The sequence below is a fragment of the Chroicocephalus ridibundus genome, chromosome 15 (genome assembly GCF_963924245.1).
Source record: "Chroicocephalus ridibundus chromosome 15, bChrRid1.1, whole genome shotgun sequence".
Classification (NCBI taxonomy): Eukaryota; Metazoa; Chordata; class Aves; order Charadriiformes; family Laridae; genus Chroicocephalus; species Chroicocephalus ridibundus.
The window spans coordinates 13,125,386-13,139,825 of NC_086298.1; the positions used below are offsets into that span (position 1 = coordinate 13,125,386).

A 14,440-nucleotide genomic window follows, 5' to 3' on the forward strand; every position below is an offset into this window, starting at 1 on the left:
ACTGAAGGACTAAATGCTTGCCATTACCTTTGTTTATGAGATATTTCCAGTGGAAAAGCAAAGTCAATACAATTCAATAGAGACTTTATGTATTAAAAGTGTCAAAGCTTATAACGTTAGGTCTGTTACGGCACACCATAATACTTCAGGTGAAGTAGTGGCCCTGAATTTTACAAACATTCACCAAGGTTTCCATTCTATTAGCATTTACTGAAAGCCATGTAGCTGGAGCAGCACCATAGCTCAAGCTTTCAGCCTCAGATGGCCAAAACATTAGAATTCATGTAACTCATTCAACCCTCATACGTGCTTGCTGCTTCACCGCTTCAGGACATGATCTCAATTGTATTTAAAGTCAGAATTTGCTGATGAAAACCAAATCACTTCCAGCAAACAGCTGCAGTTCAATTCCAATGCTTCAATATGAAACACACTTCTCTCTCCCTCCCATAGTAGTTTTTTTGTTGTTGTTGTTTTTTTTGTTTTTGTTTTTTAAAACAGCATGCCCTGGATTCCATGTTTCTTATACATACCGCATGGAAGACTAAGGACAGAGATTTTGTGAAAGGGAGGGCTGCCATTAGCCAGTGAATCTTAAAGGCATCATTTCTTGGAAGAAAAAAAAGAAGGAAGAGCATCAATGAAAAGCCAGCAGTAAAAATTTCTGTTCCCAAGTGTATTTCTTTAAAACCTACAAATGTCAAACAGTAACTCCCAGGCTGAGCTGACTATTGGTGTAAAAGGATTCCCTTTAATGCTGCAGTCCAAGTTTCTGCAACATCCTTAACAACATTTCAACTACATATTCTACAACTCTGTATTTTAATAATTGGGTTACTTAAAAATAGTAATTCACAGGAACATCTTGCATATATAGATCATAACGGTTAGAAAGTTTGCTAAACATTTGCTAAACATAATTCATGTATTACTCCATCCAAAGCCCCCAAGTTACTACACCACACCACCAAGTGAACTCCAGACCACCAAATAATCTGATTACCAAGTGAACGTCAGACTAAGTCAGAAGTAAAGTCAAAATGGAATCATAGGTTCTCATGGCTTCTGTTGCTATGCTTTAACTATTAAAGAGTATGGTTTTCAATCAGGAATTCCTACCACTTGCAACTATAATCAAAATGTTTATGGCTCTCCACTGCCATAAGCTGCTACTCACCATATTAAAAAAACTGGACAAGTTTTTCTTGTTATTTAAAGTTATTTTCAAGTAGCATTCTCCTTTTGTCATCAACTACAGGAATTTCCTGTTTATTTGCTGCCACAATATATTTTAATATGTACTCTACATGAAGGATTTCTTTATGTAAGACTTGATAACTTTGGAACAATAGTCTGCAACAATGCTACTGACAGAGGTAGCTGTTTTCAACTATAAACTGTATGTATCAGGCATCAAATACTGAGCCAGATTTGGAGTTATAAGTGATTAAATCTGCCTGTGAATTGGGCATTATAAGAGGAGCAATAAAAAAATAAAAATCAAACAAGGTAGGCCCATACTTGTCACTGACACCAAACTAGTCCGTTTACCTGCGTTTACGAAGTATGTGGATCCATACAGTCCCAGACAGGAAAAAGAAGATAGCCATGGAAATGTAAAGTTTTGGCAGTGGGATCTCACCCGCTGAAAGGTAGCTTTCAGGATTCTTTTCCGTGATTTCTATCTGAATATTAAAGGTGTGTTATGTGTACAGTTGAGAAGACATTTTGCTAAAGCATTGAGTTAACAATTACAGTTCACAATCAAAGTCGTTCATTTAAAATTAGCTTTTCTGAAGCGGCGACTGTTATGAGACTCTTAAAGAAAAAAATAAAAGCAGCTCTTCATCCTGAAGAATCTCAAAACATTTTGCAAAATTACACCCACAACAATAATTTCTTTGAAAAGCAGAAGAGGACAGAGGTTGTTTCCAGTGCTTCAGTTATGCAACGTAATTCAGAAAGGCAAAGTAATTTTCCCAAGGAATAGTTGTTCTCTATACCAAACTTTACAGAGTTTGCCCACATTTGATTTAGAAACAGTGTCTACAACCTTGCATAAACAAGCAGGGGTTTTATAGCACAGTGCCGATTTTAGGCGTGGAGTCATACATAGCTAAAAAACTCACTCTTAGGTTTACTACAGTGGATTTCTTCACCTGTCAAGAGAAAGGAAGAACTTTCCTGCAAGCCTATTACCCTGTGACTGAGAAAACAGAAGCTTTATTTAACAACCTACTTATGCCCTTAAATGGCTTGATTATATGTGCTAAGACTCAGGGATCAGATTCAGGGCTCAGTGTTGGGACCATTTCTAGTTAACATCTTTATTGATGACCTTGATAAGGACATAGAGTGTACCATCAGCAAGTTTGCAGATGACACGAAGCTAAGCAGGAGTGTTGATCTGCGTGAGGATAGGGAGGCTCTACAGAGAGACTTGGATAGATTGGATTGATGGGCCAACGCTAACGGCATGAGCTTCAAAAAGGCCAAGTGCCGGGTCCTGCACTTGGGCCACAACAACCCCATGCATCGCTACAGGCTTGGGGCAGTGTGGCTGGAGAGCTGCCTGGCAGAAGAGGACCTGGGGGTTCTAATTGACAAGCGGCTGAACATGAGCCAGCAGTGTGCCCAGGTGGCCAAGAGGGCCAATGGCATCCTGGCTTGTATTAGAAATGGTGTGACCAGCAGAAGGAGGGAGGTGATTGTCCCCCTGTACTCAGCACTGGTGAGGCCACACCTGGAGTATTGTGTCCAGTTCTGGGCATCTCAATACAAGAGAGATATCGAGGTGCTGGAGTGCAGAGGGGGGCAACAAAGCTGGTGAAGGGCCTGGAGAATAAATCTGATGAGGAGCGATTGAAGGAGCTGGGACTGTTTAGTTTGAGGAAGAGGAGGCTGAGGGGAGACCTCATCGCTCTCTACAACTACTTGAAAGGACACTGTAGAGAGGTTGGTGCTGGTCTCTTCTCACAGGTAATTAGTGACAGAACAAGAGGGAATGGGATCAAGCTGCAGCAGGGTAGGTTTAGGCTGGACATTAGCAAGAAATTCTTCACAGAAAGAGTGGTCAGACACTGGAATAGGCTGCCCAGGGAGGTGGTGGAGTGAATGTGTTTAAGAGTTGTTTAGATGTGGTGTTAAGGGATATGGTGTAAGGGAGAACTTTGTAGAGTGGAGTTGATGGTTGGACTCGATGATCCCAAGGGTCTTTTACAACCTAAATAATTCTATGATTCTAAGACTTCAATAAAATAATGCATCAAGATAGTCTGCAGTGCTGAAACTGTCCCGCATCTCTAGGTTTTCTTCTCTTTCCAATTTCTTCAGTGGGTCAAAGCAATAATCAGCAATTAAAAAACTTAGTCTTCTAAACATACAACTTCAGAAGCAGATTTAAAGTAATCTGAGTTAAGCTGTTGCTAAGTTTTATCACCTATGTGTTCCCTTGCTTTTCCCTCGCAGTGGCGTCAGGACAACCACGTAAAAATCAGTTCAGCGGTCTGATCTGGCTGAGAACTACCTCGGTCATTGAGAAGATTCATTACAGAATTAGCTCACTATAGACCAGCAGAGATGCCAGCATGAGCACAGGAAAGAAAAAACGGGAAAGCCAGAGCTCTGATAATGCACTCTGGCTCAAAAGAGCACAGGACTGAACCCTTGGATGTTAAGAGAGATAAAACATTTGCTATAACATATTGCCTTTAAGATGTGGAACTAACATTGTAGAAATGCATCTTTAATTAGGCCAGAAAAAGCAAAAACACTGAATTCACAAATACCAACAATTTAGATTGCAGCAACAGCCTTAATATCTGCAATTGTGTAAAGGAAAAAAAAAAAGTGATTTTTGAGCCCAGCAAAAAAAATCAAACAGCTGTTTTAGCTCCCATCTCATTACAGCATCTAGTCACAACTGTGCAGACTGAACCCAGCCCACACAGTCTTCAGATTTCCAGACATTTCTCCAAAACTAGTATTTTAGTTCTTCTTACTGTAGTTGCTTCCTTCAGAAATGCCACCACACAGATTAAATGCACAATTCTGAATCACTTCCCACCCCATATATATGCTCACGTACAGCGTGTGCTTGGTATACAAGCTAGCATTGAAAGCTGTATGTTTCAATCTAAGTGAATGAGTTAATTATACTTTAGAAGCTATACTCACATCGAGACTAAATAGCTGCTGATCATTAGTCGGCCCATCGCTGCCAACACATTTATGGAAATATAGGCTGTAGAGACCTTCTTGGTTATCAGAGCTGATGTTAAATAAAAACTGAAAATAAGGAATAGAAAAGTCAGCATGAAAGTCAGCATTCTTCTCATTCACAACAGGGTTGCCCTGGTAGGAAGCATGAAAAAAGTCAGACATTTAAGGTCAGTTGGTTCCTTTCAGCAAGCATACTGTTCCGAGGATACCAGCATATCTGCAAGTTTCAACAGAACTCCAGATGCAAAATCATTGCACCTATCTACGATTGTGCACTCCGGTAATCCAGGACCTTTAAATATCAGTGTTAACTTACTTCACCATAGAGAAAAGATAACAAGAAGCATATATTTAACATGGTGAAGCATAAAATTTTTATCATACTTGCCCTAAAGCATAAGCGGCTATTCTGTTCCTCCTCCAACTATACCAATTGTGATAGCTATGGAAATGAGATTTGTGTCACGTAACAGAATTTAAAGTGTGTTTGTTTTACAGTAACCAACAGCCACAAGTGAACCAGGGTGCTGAAACAAAGTGTTAATCTGGTTTCATAGAGAATATCTTCCTCTTAAGTGAGTCAGTCAGGCCACAGTTATTTGTTGTTAGAAATCTGTATGCATTAGTTGCACCACAGTGAACTTCAATATGCTGAGTCTTACAGACTAAGATATTTAGAACCGTATCATACCAAAGACAGTTAAAAACCTTTCCCATACCTTATGAAGAAAGATTTCCAGCACTTATTCTTAATAAGAGTCCACTCAAAAACTTACTGAGCTATCAGAGAGGCATCCATACCACACTTACTTTTCATGCAGTAGTACAGTGAAGGAACTGTCTGCACACATTAGGACTAGACACTGACAGATACCTTACCTGAAATGAAAAAGTTCCTCTGTCATTGTGAACAGCATGTTCTTGTTCTACTATGCTCTGGGAAAAGGAAAAGAGACTTTTAGATTTTTTTTTTAAGTGGGTAACTACCACATTTGGCTACATAATCCAGGCAATCCAAACTGTATTCTGTATATTTACAGTGGAGGCTGAGAGCAACAGAAAATAATACTTTCCACTTTCTGGCTATGCTTATACTGGAATATTCCCCCAGATTATTTCTGAAAGAGAAGAGCAGATAGTTTCTTACCTGGGAAGATGCTGTACTTCGTTTGGACTTCTTATCTAGAGATAAAATATTAATGGTACATTCAGCGTGTTTGCATTTAGACATCCTCATAGGCTACCACCTTTCACACATTGCCAACACCTAACTCAAATCTTCCTATACTTGTCTGCGTGGCAGTTTCCTAGATAATCATTAACAGAGATTCTTTCCCAGGACTCTTCCCGCAACTAGCATTCATTCTAAATGCATCATCAAGTGCTAGGATAGACTTCTCTACTATTACAACTTATACAAAAGCCTACCCAAGAAATCTTCACAACCCTTCCAGTTACAGGGATGTAGATGACCTACACCAGACGCAGACTACAGCCTTGTTTCATACAGTCTACAGCTATAACTTTTAATATTATCAACAAGTACTGTTAATCTCACTGAGTAATCTTGATACATGGCCTGACAAATATACAGAAGTCCTAATTAGCCCTGGGGAAGGAAAAAGTTCTCAGCTCTTTGCTAAGCAAAGCCCCAGGAAGAAAAAAAAACAACCAAACAAAAAACACATCAAGAAACGAAAGCACAGGTGACCTGCCAGGAAGCAGAAGTTCAAGACTTAAGTTTTGCTTTTGGCTCACGCGCACATACTGTCAATGTGCATGACACTTTTTAATGCAAGAAAAATCAAAACTAGAGCTCAATTATCAGTTATCTTCAGTGCCATACAGCTTTAGTTCTTGATTTGTTAGAACAGCTGCGTGTAATTTTCACCCATATCAAAGCTTATAAACATGACATGGTGAGACAGACTCAGACTGCTACAATTCTAAACTCTTTCACGAAGGGATAACATGAACTGTTTAGAGCTAATCTCAGCTCTGATGGGATTATAGAATTGTTTCGTCTGCTGGTCTGGAAGCCAGACAAAGACTTGTGCCTCCAAGAAAGGTTACTGGTACAGTTACTTCTCCATCTTTATAGCTTCTAAGTGATAGACTAGATTTCAACTCTTTAGAAAAAGACGACCATAGACGAATAGAAATGTTGGCCGGAAAGGACCTGTGGAGGTATTTAATCCAATTTCTGACTCAAAGCACACCTACTGTCAATACTATATCACACTGATCCTGGCCTTGTTTAGTCAAATGTTTAAAACTTCAAAAGATGGGGGTTCTGCAACTTCCACATATGATTTGCTACAGCGCTGTAATACCCACCTAGGAAAGTCATTTTTTCCCTCCTAGCATTCAATCTTAGACACCCAAGACTTAATAAGAGGGAACAGCCACAGGTTGCATTGTGTGCCATTACTAAAAATAGCATGGCATTATTGTCCTTCTAACCTTCCTTCAGTTAGTTGTTGGTGGCTACCAAATTCCCCCTTAGACTTCTTTTTGCCAGACAGAGGACAACCAAGTACCTCAACCCCTCCTCACAGGTACTGTAGGTCTCCCACAGTCATGTTAGGCCTCTGCTGGACCAACAGAACATGAATCACTGAGCAGGAGAGACTCCAGCCCAAAAGGTAGCCCTATGCACAGGTTTACACAAGACTATTCGCCAAGTTTAGCCCAAGGGGACCCCAGAATGCGACCACAACACACTGCTGGATGCACATCAATGAGGAATTAGGAGTGAGAGCACATATAGGTCAGGTTCAGCAGGCTTACCTTTGCTGTCTGTATTTTCGTTGCTCTTTGCAGCACTTTTACCAGAATCACTGCTCTGTTCAGACGTTTTTAGTGGCTTGCTATTTAAGGCAGTAACATTTTCCCCAGGCATGAACGAAATTTTTGGTAACAAAGAAGAAGCTTCTGCAGAGAACCGTACTTTCACACTAAATAAACAAAATGAAAGCAAATCAACATTCATAAAGAGGCTGTCATAACCTATATATACCCAATAAAAGAAAATCAACTTGTCTTGACTTTTTTTTTTTACTGCAAAACCTGCAAGCACCAGATCATGACTTAAAGCAGCTTGGCATTGAACTGATCACTGTAGGAGAAGTCACACTATATGATCACATCAAATGTAATTAGAGCAGCAGAAGAAAAATAAGTTTATTTAGTTTTAGTAATCAGATTCTCATTAGAAATTATGTTTCCACACAAACAGTTACAGTTGTTCTTGCAAAAGAAAGCAACACAGCCTTGAAGGTACTTCCATAAAATAATTCAAGACAAACAACAAAATGGCACATTCAGTGCAAGAGCTGCAAAAGTGACCCAAGACTTCAAGTTCATGCCTTCAGCACAATTAACGTACGATTCTTTTGCCCTATGTCCCCCTACACCTCCAGGAAGAATTCTTGGACTGGTTTCTACTACAGATTTTTTTCTTTGACTCTCACCTCTGCTCAGCTCACAAGTAACCCATTAAAAAATAAACTACATGCACAGCAGCTTTCCAAGCCCTTAAATAAATTCCACAAGTGTTACGTTAGCTTCTGCTAGAGAAATAACTTTAAAGTATAGTGTGCACTATTTACTCACGCTTCCGTTTTGAAGTCCAGAAGTAAGATTACAACAGAGACATCTTGATCTGGTTTCTTCTTCAAGATACAGTAATCCACTTCTTCATCCTGGTAATATAAGCAAAACATCTCTGAAGTTCCTTCCTCTTTATAAGAAATGGGACATGTTCTTCCCCAGGTAGAGGTTACCATTCCTAGTCCAGCAAGTTGTAAGATTTAATTATCCTTAATAACCTGCCCATGTCTAAAGGGCCCCCTTTTTTTTTAAATTTTATTTCTTCTGACCATTCCTGGAGTAAGGTCAACTATGAGATGTCTCCAGCTTAGAAAAGTAAGTTCACATCTCTTACTCTTACCAGGTAAGTGGAGAACCCATCATTCCTTGTTCGATCCAAACTGAACCCCACCTAAGAGACAATTGAGAAGAATCTGTCAAATTAAAACAGCTCAGGCTCCCCTAGTATCAGAAGCCAAACCACCACTGAAAGAGTCAAAGATACTGCTCTCTAAATAAATTAACCTATGTTTAAGGCAGAATCCAGGTATTTTTCTCATTACCTAATTAGACAGGAAAAAAAACCTCAAATATAATAAACTTGCTGCTTTATCCATATGCACCAAGAATAAAATATATACTAATTCAAATCCAAACTAACTTCAGTAAAGGATCAGACAAGTTAAAGTTTATCCTTAAAGCAGAATGGATAGCGGTCAAGGATAAATCTCACAATATATATATCCTCATATATATATATATATCAGCTCACAGTGGAGAGCAAAGCCAAGAACACCAGCAGTTAGGATCTGACACCTCAAACAACTTAAGGCATCCAGTGCAAAGGCAATTTCACAGGAAGCTTAATACAGATTTTGGACTCAAAATAACTTACTGATAAACCATTCTTGTCATCAGAGCCCACAGGTGGCTTCAATGAAAGGTTGATGACATTAACTTTCATGAAACCATCCTTGAAGAAGCCAAACGTGTTCAGGTGCACTTTCTGCCTCACATCATCCTGTAAGAAAGGAAAGCAAGTTTACAAATCACATACACCGTCATCTGCAGCGGCAAACAAAGAGGAAGCAGGGTAACAGAGATTGACAAGTATTCATGCAAAACACCTATCTGATCTTGCCAAGAGAAAATTTCTTTAGGATACCTTCAGATATAACCAATTATTTCACTGGAATTGACCAACTCTTACAAGAACCTGAAGAGCACAAACTTTAAATAAATGTGTCTGCTAATTACCTGACTATACTACTGAGGGATATTCCAGAAAAAAGTCTGGATGAAATTAAATAGCTGGCATCACTGATTAAACAAAATATTGCAACAAAAAAAAAAAAGACCGCAGACAAATCAAGACAATTATTGTTTGAATGCTAACTACTGTAATTGCAACAGACTGAAAAGGAATTAGTTGACTACAGGGATCTTACTTAACGGAGAGTTGGGTTTTGGCCAAGCGTTTCACAAATATCACAGTGTATTGTCATCCCATCAGATTTTCTGCTAGGCAGGGTCAATGTTGGGATAGTCAAACACCTTACACACTGGAAAACCATGCGTATGGCGCCAGATGAGAAAGTTTCTTAGGCAGTCCCATTCCTCCAAATGATTTTTAGCAAGGCCTTGCATCTTATAGGTAGGATAAATACCAAAAACTGGATACATGGGTTCAAACATAAGAGCTTGGGTTGGTGTCTCTAAAAGGAAAATTCCAATCCCTTCTTTTTCTCCCAGTCTTAGCCATAGAATAATTTACTTCCTCTCAGTCTGGCACAGAAACAGTAGAAGCGGATCCCTTTCTGTGCCTTGCTCAGCAGATAAAGGTTCAAGTACAGCAAGCTTTTTTATTTTTTTTTAAATAAGGAGATCATGAAGGGCCTCACATGAAAAGCAGTAACCACTGCACACAGCTGCCACATCAGATGAGGAAAGGCCACATCCCTGTTACTTTGCATTCAAGAATCAACAAACAGGTATGCAGCTGGACCCTCGATCTTACGGGATCATTAATTGGAAGAAAAGCGGAAATAGAGCAATGAGAATTAAAAAGCAAGTTTAAAATATGATTTAAAGCCCTTTTACAAGGCATCACTAAAAGTAAGAAAACTGGTTTTTCGTCTTGTTTCTTCAAGGAAAAGATAATCAGATTGCAGAATACTCTAAGCACAGAAGTCAGCTGCTAAAGGCAAACAAACTGTTCTGGACAAGGCACTGTAAGACTGAGCTAAGAACTGTAGAAGTACAGTAAGTTCTCTCTTTTCCTTTACCCCCAATATTACTTTTGACATGTCTGCATAAAACATTCCTGATGCATAAATATCACTCACTGTAATAGCAGGACACAAATCCTGACACACCTAACCTGTAATCTAGCTGTAATAAGATCACGCTAATAGAATCAAGTTAACCTGGCAAATAACCAGATGGTTCCCTTAATGCTCCAAAGGGGAAAAAAGTTAATGACACAAGGCTCAAAGCAGATGCTTTGCTCAACAGAGTATTATAGCTGCACTGTCTCCGGGTTCTAGATCACTTAACATGCTTGAAACAAGAGCCCATCTGGTTCATTTAACACTACTTTCAATATAATTTCCCAGTCAGAATAGAAGATTAATACTAGCTCTTTACATAGCACATCACATATTTCACCACATCTGGACAGATAAGCATTTGTCTGGGGGATTAGGTAGAGGGGAATAAGATGGGGGGTGGGGGGAGAGGTGCAGAATACAGCATCATCCAGCCACAAGGTGTTTTGCACCTTGTAAACATGACAAGCAACAGCTGCTTAGGTCACAGTATTTGCAAAAGCTATTCAGTTCAATGTAAGTTTATTTACTCCACTGGTTCACTAATGTGCTCCCCACCAACAAAAGATAATTAATACACAACACACACACACCTTCCTCCCTGGTTTTATCTCAGCTTTGAGTGCTTAGACTTTACAGATTTAGTTCACAAATCCTTCAGCTTTACATGATCACACACACACTGTCACCAGTTGCCACCAAGCAACAGCACGCCCTCCAAGAGCATCTACTGCTCCACATATTGACAGCTTAAAGATACTGGCTTAACTAACAATTGTCTCACCTTTCACAGGAGGTTTAACTGATTGGAAGAATCCAGCTTTTATTTATAATCACTTAACTGCTGACTTCAGAAATATTCAATCATAAGTTTACACAAAGATGTGAACAAGCGAATACTTAAGCACCTGAGCTGTTCACACACAGATTATTTTAATTTACATAGGATGCATTTTAACAGTTAACTCTGCCTCTTTGAGAAGGGATGATCTGGGACATGTCACTAACAGGTTACACTCAAACTAATACAGTAAATTCTCAGCTTGTTTCCATAAAAATCTTCCCAATTTTTCCACTCCTTTAGGATAAAAATTGATCCTGCAACACTTGAGTAAGTTTACAGGACAGATCCTATAGCCCAGAATGGGGAGAAAAATATTCTTTAAAAAACCCAAAACCTAATTGGGATCACGCTATCGGTACAGTGAAAGTTTCATCAGAGTGCTTACCCTTAAATGGAAGGAATTCTATTATTTGTGTTAGACTAATGGCAAGACTTATAATTTGTGTAAGACAAAATGAATTATTGCGAAAGGTATTTTCACCTTGAGCAATCGAAGCCTGAGACCTACCAACATTAAAAGGACACAAGTATTCACAAACATCCACTGAAAAATAACATCTTCCAAATAATAATTTAACATTAAACTGCAATCTTCACAATATCCTAAATAGTAGAGGTCTAATTTCCCATTTGGAAACCAGTTAATTGCAAAGATAACTCACTTTAATCAGAAGCTAACACCACAGCTGCTACACAGCATTGTCAGTTGGACAGTTCCTCTTGATAAGTCACTAGAAACTGACATGTTTGGCTATTCACTAGCATTAAACTTAACTTCCTCATTCTCCAAGACAGTTTACCATTGCATTACACAAAATACAAGGTTTCAAAATCATAGCATTCAACTGTTAAGAAAAAAAAAAAAATCTTATTTTAGGTCAAGAGAAACATTCCAACTACCAGCTACTTCTGGAAACCTCTGAAAATTGTTTCCAATCCCCTATAACTTCAATTCTTGCAGGGGTTTTCTTTTGCTTTTAAACATAGCTCATTAAACTAATGAGGCTGATAACAATTGCTACTAAGGAAGAGTCTCCTTTGACAAGGTTACTCTAATAGCAAGATTCAAACAAATCATTTTTCTAACTCAGAAGAAATAAATCATTTTGCATGCTTTTATAAAGACAACAGAAGTCCTTTTCATAACAGGAAACTTCTCAGACTGTGACTTGCTTTTCTGACAACCAAAAAAAAAAGCTTCACCGTAGCACACTAATTACAAAGATACAAGAATGAGGCTTTTCTAATTTAAGCAGTAACAGTTTGTTTGAGGAAACCTAATATCAAACACTCACACAAAGCTGTGGCCTTTAGCTTGGCACAGTGTCAAAGCACACTTAAAAGCAAGGAGCCAATGGCAAGAACACTAGAAGGGAAATTTCATTGTGAAAGGGTACAGTTGTTGGAGCCTGACGTTTACATAAACGCTGGATGAAGTAGAAAGGGAGAGCTCTAACAATAAAGCTCGTGTTTATGCAGGAGGTGAACAAAGGCATTAACACATTTCTACTTTCCATAGTCAGTGTTGTAACTCACACAAAATACCTACAAAAATAAAACCACACCCCACTTTGATCACAAAAACCAGCTGTACAGTTCAGTAATTAATCCAGGCAGTTAAGAGACACACTAATAGGAACTAGAAACCATAATATTTGCTGCTGAGAACATTTGCTTGAGGCCAGTTTGAACATTTGCTATGTAAGGGAAAAGTACCACCCCAGCAGAGATTCTTCCAGTGCTCAACTGTTGGTCACAAATTCCTCAAAACAACAGTGTAACAAGCACAAACCTCCTAACTTATTGCTTCAGGAAAAAGTTTACTTTTGTAGAACAATATTGCACATTAGACAGCTACGTAGTCTGGGAAATTCCCCAGGGGAATGAATGTCCCCCTGGCATTCACTGTATCCCAAAGGCTGAACGGGAACTCCTGCAAAGTTTTGGCACTCTCCCTAAACTGGTACAAGGACAGAGTAATTCTGGTCCTAGTCATATACCACTTTATTAACTTCTTCTAATATTTCTATTGGCAAAATATTCCATGTTGTTGACAACAAGAACAAAATCAACAACCTCATTCTGAGGATTTACAGACCAGTTCATGAACACCACAGAACCCCTTTAAAAGCATCACCCCAAATGCAGAGTTCCTCTATCACATAACAACTATGCAGATCTTTGTTCAAAACACAACAGCTAGCAGCACTCTGGAGCTGAAGATCTTCACCAAAATCTGCACTGCTTCCCATCAACAACTCTGAACAGCTAGTTTTTGCTCCAACACGGTCACGGGACAACACAACACTCTTTCAAAGCACAGCCAGAAGTCTATTAAACCTAAATAGAGAGCTGACAGCATCAATGTCTTCCACCTCTATTGAATGCTTTATTTGTGCCAAGAAACTACATCCAGAAGGCTTCTAAAACAGCCACACTGCCTTTTAGACAGACGTGAGTGACTAGTGATCAGGACAGGAAGACTACTGCAGAGCACAGGTTAAAAGCAAAACCAACGCCAAACACCCTTCAGAAACCTCCCCCCATCCCACACTCAGCCATCTCTCCTCACACATAACTTTCTGCCTCGCTTTTATCAGAACGTGAAGCATTTACACCCTCAAACCACTGCAACTCTCGGGCCCCTTCGGGCGTTTTCCTCACGACTAGTAGAAGGACAGACAGCAAGAGATGGCCAAGGGGATGCAGGGGGAAATAACGGGAAAGGCAGAACACAACCAGGCCCGGGCAGGCTGAGGCTCAGGGGGAGAGCCCAGCGAAAAGGAAGAGGGACCAGGAGGAGGCAGTGGGTCGAAGCCGGAGGCGCGGAGAGCGCCGGCCCGCGGGAGGCGGGCAGGCCCAGGCCGCCTCGCCGCTTCCTTTAGCCGAGCCGGGGAGAGCCTAGCGCGGCCGGGGCCGAGCCTACAGGGACGGGGGCGGCGCAGACCTTACTTTGAGGGTGAGATGATGGACGCGGGCGCCGGCCGGGCCCGCCCAGAGCAGCACCAGCCCCAGCACAACCGCAGTCCACGACAGCGCAGCCCCACCACCGCGGGCCGCCATGTTTATTCCAGCATCAGCATCCTCTTCCCGCGCCACTTCCGGGGTCAAGGAGCGGGCACGTGACCGCGGCGGGGCGGGGCGGGGCCGCCTCTCCCTCCTGTCCTCGCTGCTCGTCTCCCATCAGCTCGGTTTGTCCCCTGCCACCGGGGTTTTGTGGCTTCCCAGCCCTTTTCTCCGCCTCTAGGGCCCTTCTGGGCTGCCCCTCCCCGCCCGGAGGCTGCCTCCCGGGGTGTCCCCCGGGTTGGGCCTGGCCCTGCAGTAAAGGCCATGGCGGCAGCCGGGGCCCTGTGATAGCTCCCTCCGCGCTGCTGGCCCTCAGAGGGGCCGCTGGCCCTCACAGCGGAACCGGCCCCCCGAGCCTGCCCCAGGCCATCCCGGGTGCAGCTGCTCAGCG

The 14,440-nt window shown here is 41.0% G+C and overlaps 1 protein-coding gene across 2 annotated transcripts in view; it reads right to left on the reverse strand.

The window, feature by feature from the left end:
• Window positions 1–14,093, reverse strand: part of GPR107 (G protein-coupled receptor 107) — a 35,238-nt gene extending 21,145 nt beyond the window's left edge. Inside the window, exons 1-10 of one of the 2 annotated variants that reach the window (XM_063352778.1) lie at window positions 13,936–14,093; window positions 8,708–8,833; window positions 8,174–8,224; window positions 7,837–7,925; window positions 7,012–7,178; window positions 5,369–5,403; window positions 5,101–5,157; window positions 4,177–4,287; window positions 1,552–1,685; window positions 534–609 (exon numbers count right to left, since the gene is read on the reverse strand). In XM_063352778.1, the coding sequence (XP_063208848.1) occupies window positions 534–609; window positions 1,552–1,685; window positions 4,177–4,287; window positions 5,101–5,157; window positions 5,369–5,403; window positions 7,012–7,178; window positions 7,837–7,925; window positions 8,174–8,224; window positions 8,708–8,833; window positions 13,936–14,046 (957 nt within the window). In that variant the 5' untranslated portion in view covers window positions 14,047–14,093. Of the gene's footprint in view, window positions 1–533; window positions 610–1,551; window positions 1,686–4,176; window positions 4,288–5,100; window positions 5,158–5,368; window positions 5,404–7,011; window positions 7,179–7,836; window positions 7,926–8,173; window positions 8,225–8,707; window positions 8,834–13,930 lie in introns of both variants that reach the window. The other variant, XM_063352779.1, reaches the window with a different exon arrangement.
• Between the last annotated feature and the right edge of the window lie 347 nt (window positions 14,094–14,440).